Source organism: Penaeus japonicus, unplaced genomic scaffold (genome assembly GCF_977035675.1).
Source record: "Penaeus japonicus unplaced genomic scaffold, GWHDUDI00000001_assembly GWHDUDI00001670, whole genome shotgun sequence".
NCBI classification, from domain to species: domain Eukaryota; kingdom Metazoa; phylum Arthropoda; class Malacostraca; order Decapoda; family Penaeidae; genus Penaeus; species Penaeus japonicus.
In genome coordinates this window covers 25,001-27,500 of record NW_028236072.1, presented here as the reverse complement: position 1 = coordinate 27,500, position 2,500 = coordinate 25,001, and the positions used below count along the sequence as shown (strand labels likewise).

Genomic DNA, 2,500 nt, shown 5'->3' with positions numbered 1-2,500 from the left:
AAGATTTGTTACTTGTATATTGGATGACTGCGTGTGTGTGCTAGAGTCATATATGCGTGTATATGCACACACACTCATCTATTGTGTTATCTATAAAGTGAGCCGGTAACATTTTGTGTGGAACTGTTATTGTAAAGACTATCAACTAAATAGTTCAGGACATTCAATTTTTGCTTCGCGTACTTTTAAACAATGCTAGTAACTGAAATGACAAAAGACACATTAAATGTTCACGAATTCCCGTGGCTCGAATGCATTCACGAATCAGTCTCTAAATAGGGCCTGAAAACCTCTCAGAAATAGACAATTTAATTCTGTTCAAATTAAAATTAAACCAAAATGTGTCTTCCCTATTTTAAAAGACTGTATTGTTAGATGTTAATCCGCATATCAACATGAATACGAGATGAGAAAATCGGGTCACATAACATGACTCATCAAAATTAACGCTTTTTGCTCAATTGTTTTTACAAAGCCATTCGTTGATTAAAAAAATGCAATTCAACAAAAGTAAAGTGAGGACATCAATCATTTATTTCAATTTCGATCAACATAAACACCAATCCTACAGCGAGCACGAATCATGACGCAAGCAAGCACGTGCATCCACTCGCCACGCCCACATCGCCGACGGGCCCTTCAGCGCCTCCCTCAGGGCACGTCACACCAACCCGGAGTCCAGACGCCGCCCCAGTTGGACGCTTCGCCCTCGGGGTCGTTGGGCGGCTCGTCCCGGGGCACCACGTTGGGCGTCTCCTCCAGCAGCAAAACCTCCAGCGCCATGGCCAGGGCGGGCTCGAACTCCACCAGGTTGACGGTTTCGTTCGGGTCATCTGAGGCGAGGAGGAGGGTGAGGGAGGGAGAGGGAGAGGGAGAGGGTGAGGGAGAGGGAGAGAGGGAGAAGGAGAGGTGGGAAGAGGGAGAGGGATAGAGAGAGAAGGAGAGGGAGAAGAAGTTGTGTGTGTGAGAGAGAGTAAGAGAGGGAAGGAGAGAGAGAGAAAGAGAGGGAAGGAGAGAGAGAGAAAGAGAGGGAAGGAGAGAGAGAGAAAGAGAGGGAAGGAGAGAGAGAGAAAGAGAGGGAAGGAGAGAGAGAGAAAGAGAGGGTAGGAGAGAGAGAGAAAGAGAGGGTAGGAGAGAGAGAGAGAGAGAGAGTGAGTGAGAGAGAGAGAGTGAGTGAGAGAGAGAGAGAGTGAGTGGAGAGGAAAGAGAGTGAGTGGAGAGAGAGACGGAGAGAGAGAGATGGAGAGAGAGAGCGAGAGAGTGAGAAGAGCAGAGGAGAGTGAGTGAGAGAGGAGAGAGAGTGAGTGAGAGAGAGAGAGAGAGAGAGAGAGGGAGAGAGAGAGAGAGAGTGAGGAAAGAGAAAGAGGTGAGAGAGAGAGAGAGAGAGAGGAGAGTGAGTGAGAGAGAGAGAGTTGAGAGTGAGAGAGAGAGAGAGAGAGAGAGAGAGAGAAAGAGAGTAGGAAGAGAGTGAGAGAGAGAGAGAGAGGAGAGATAGAGAGAGAGCAGAGAGAGAGGAGAGACAGAGAGAGAAAGAGAGAGAGAGTGAGAGAGAAAGAGAGAGATGGTGAGAGTGAGTGAGAAAGAGAGAGATGGTGAGAGTGAGTGAGAAAGAGAGAGATAGAGAGAGAGAGAGAGTGAGTGAGTGAGAGAGAGAGAAGTGAGTAGAGAGAAGAGGGAAGAAAGAGAGAGAAGGAGTGTGAGGGAGAAGAGAGAAGTGAGGAAAGAGAGGGAGTGTAGATGAGGCAGAGAGAGAGAGAAGGTAGATAGATAGATAGAGAGAGTGATGGAGCGAGCGAGAGAGAGAGAGAGAGATGGAGAGAAAAGGAGAGGAAATAGAGAAAGATGAGAGGTAGAAGAGATGGAGAAAGAAAGAGAGAGAGATGATGAGAGAAGAAGAGAGAGGAAGGAAAATAGATAAAAAAAATCATCCTTACCCTCTTCTAGGTTGAAACAGCAGTCCGCGTCCGGTTCGTCCCCTACGACGACGGAATCTCTGTCTTCGCCCATGACAGGACAAACTTGTGATTCCCTCAGTCTCTGCGCCGATTGGAAAGTCATATAAACCATCTCATTAATACTCATCAACAATGCACACACTCAAATTCTGCCATTACAGAAATTTGATAAGGAGACATAGGATAGAATAAAAAGACTATCGCGGCGAGTCTAGAGAGGAGCCAATCCAAACTGGACCTGAATGGCCCGAAGTGTGCCTTCCTCGTTACTCGTTGTTCGAGGTTGTAGATATGAAGGATGATCCGGGCAGGCGAGGCGACGGCGGGGTCCTTGAGGCCGCGTTCCCACTGGTTTGAAGCCATCGTGGGCGGCCAGGACGGGCCGCCCCGGCGAGGGCCAGGTGCGGTGTAGTGCCAGTCGGTGGGTGCAGGAGGCCGGAATGGACACGCGGCGTTCCTTGCAACGCGACTGTGGACGAATCCTGCCAGCCCGAGTGCCACCTTCCCACACCGAGCCCCTTGTTGCCCCCGAAGAGAGGCTGGTT

General features: G+C 49.1%; 1 protein-coding gene across 3 annotated transcripts in view; it reads right to left on the bottom strand.

The window, feature by feature from the left end:
• Positions 1 to 516: 516 nt before the first annotated feature.
• Positions 517 to 2,500, bottom strand: part of LOC122243247 (arylsulfatase B) — a 13,650-nt gene continuing 11,666 nt past the window's right edge. For all 3 annotated transcript variants that reach the window (XM_086535635.1, XM_086535634.1, XM_086535633.1), the window contains exon 11: positions 517 to 833. In XM_086535635.1, coding sequence (XP_086391761.1) covers positions 652 to 833 — 182 coding nt within the window. In that variant the 3' untranslated portion in view covers positions 517 to 651. The remainder of the gene's footprint in view (positions 834 to 2,500) is intronic.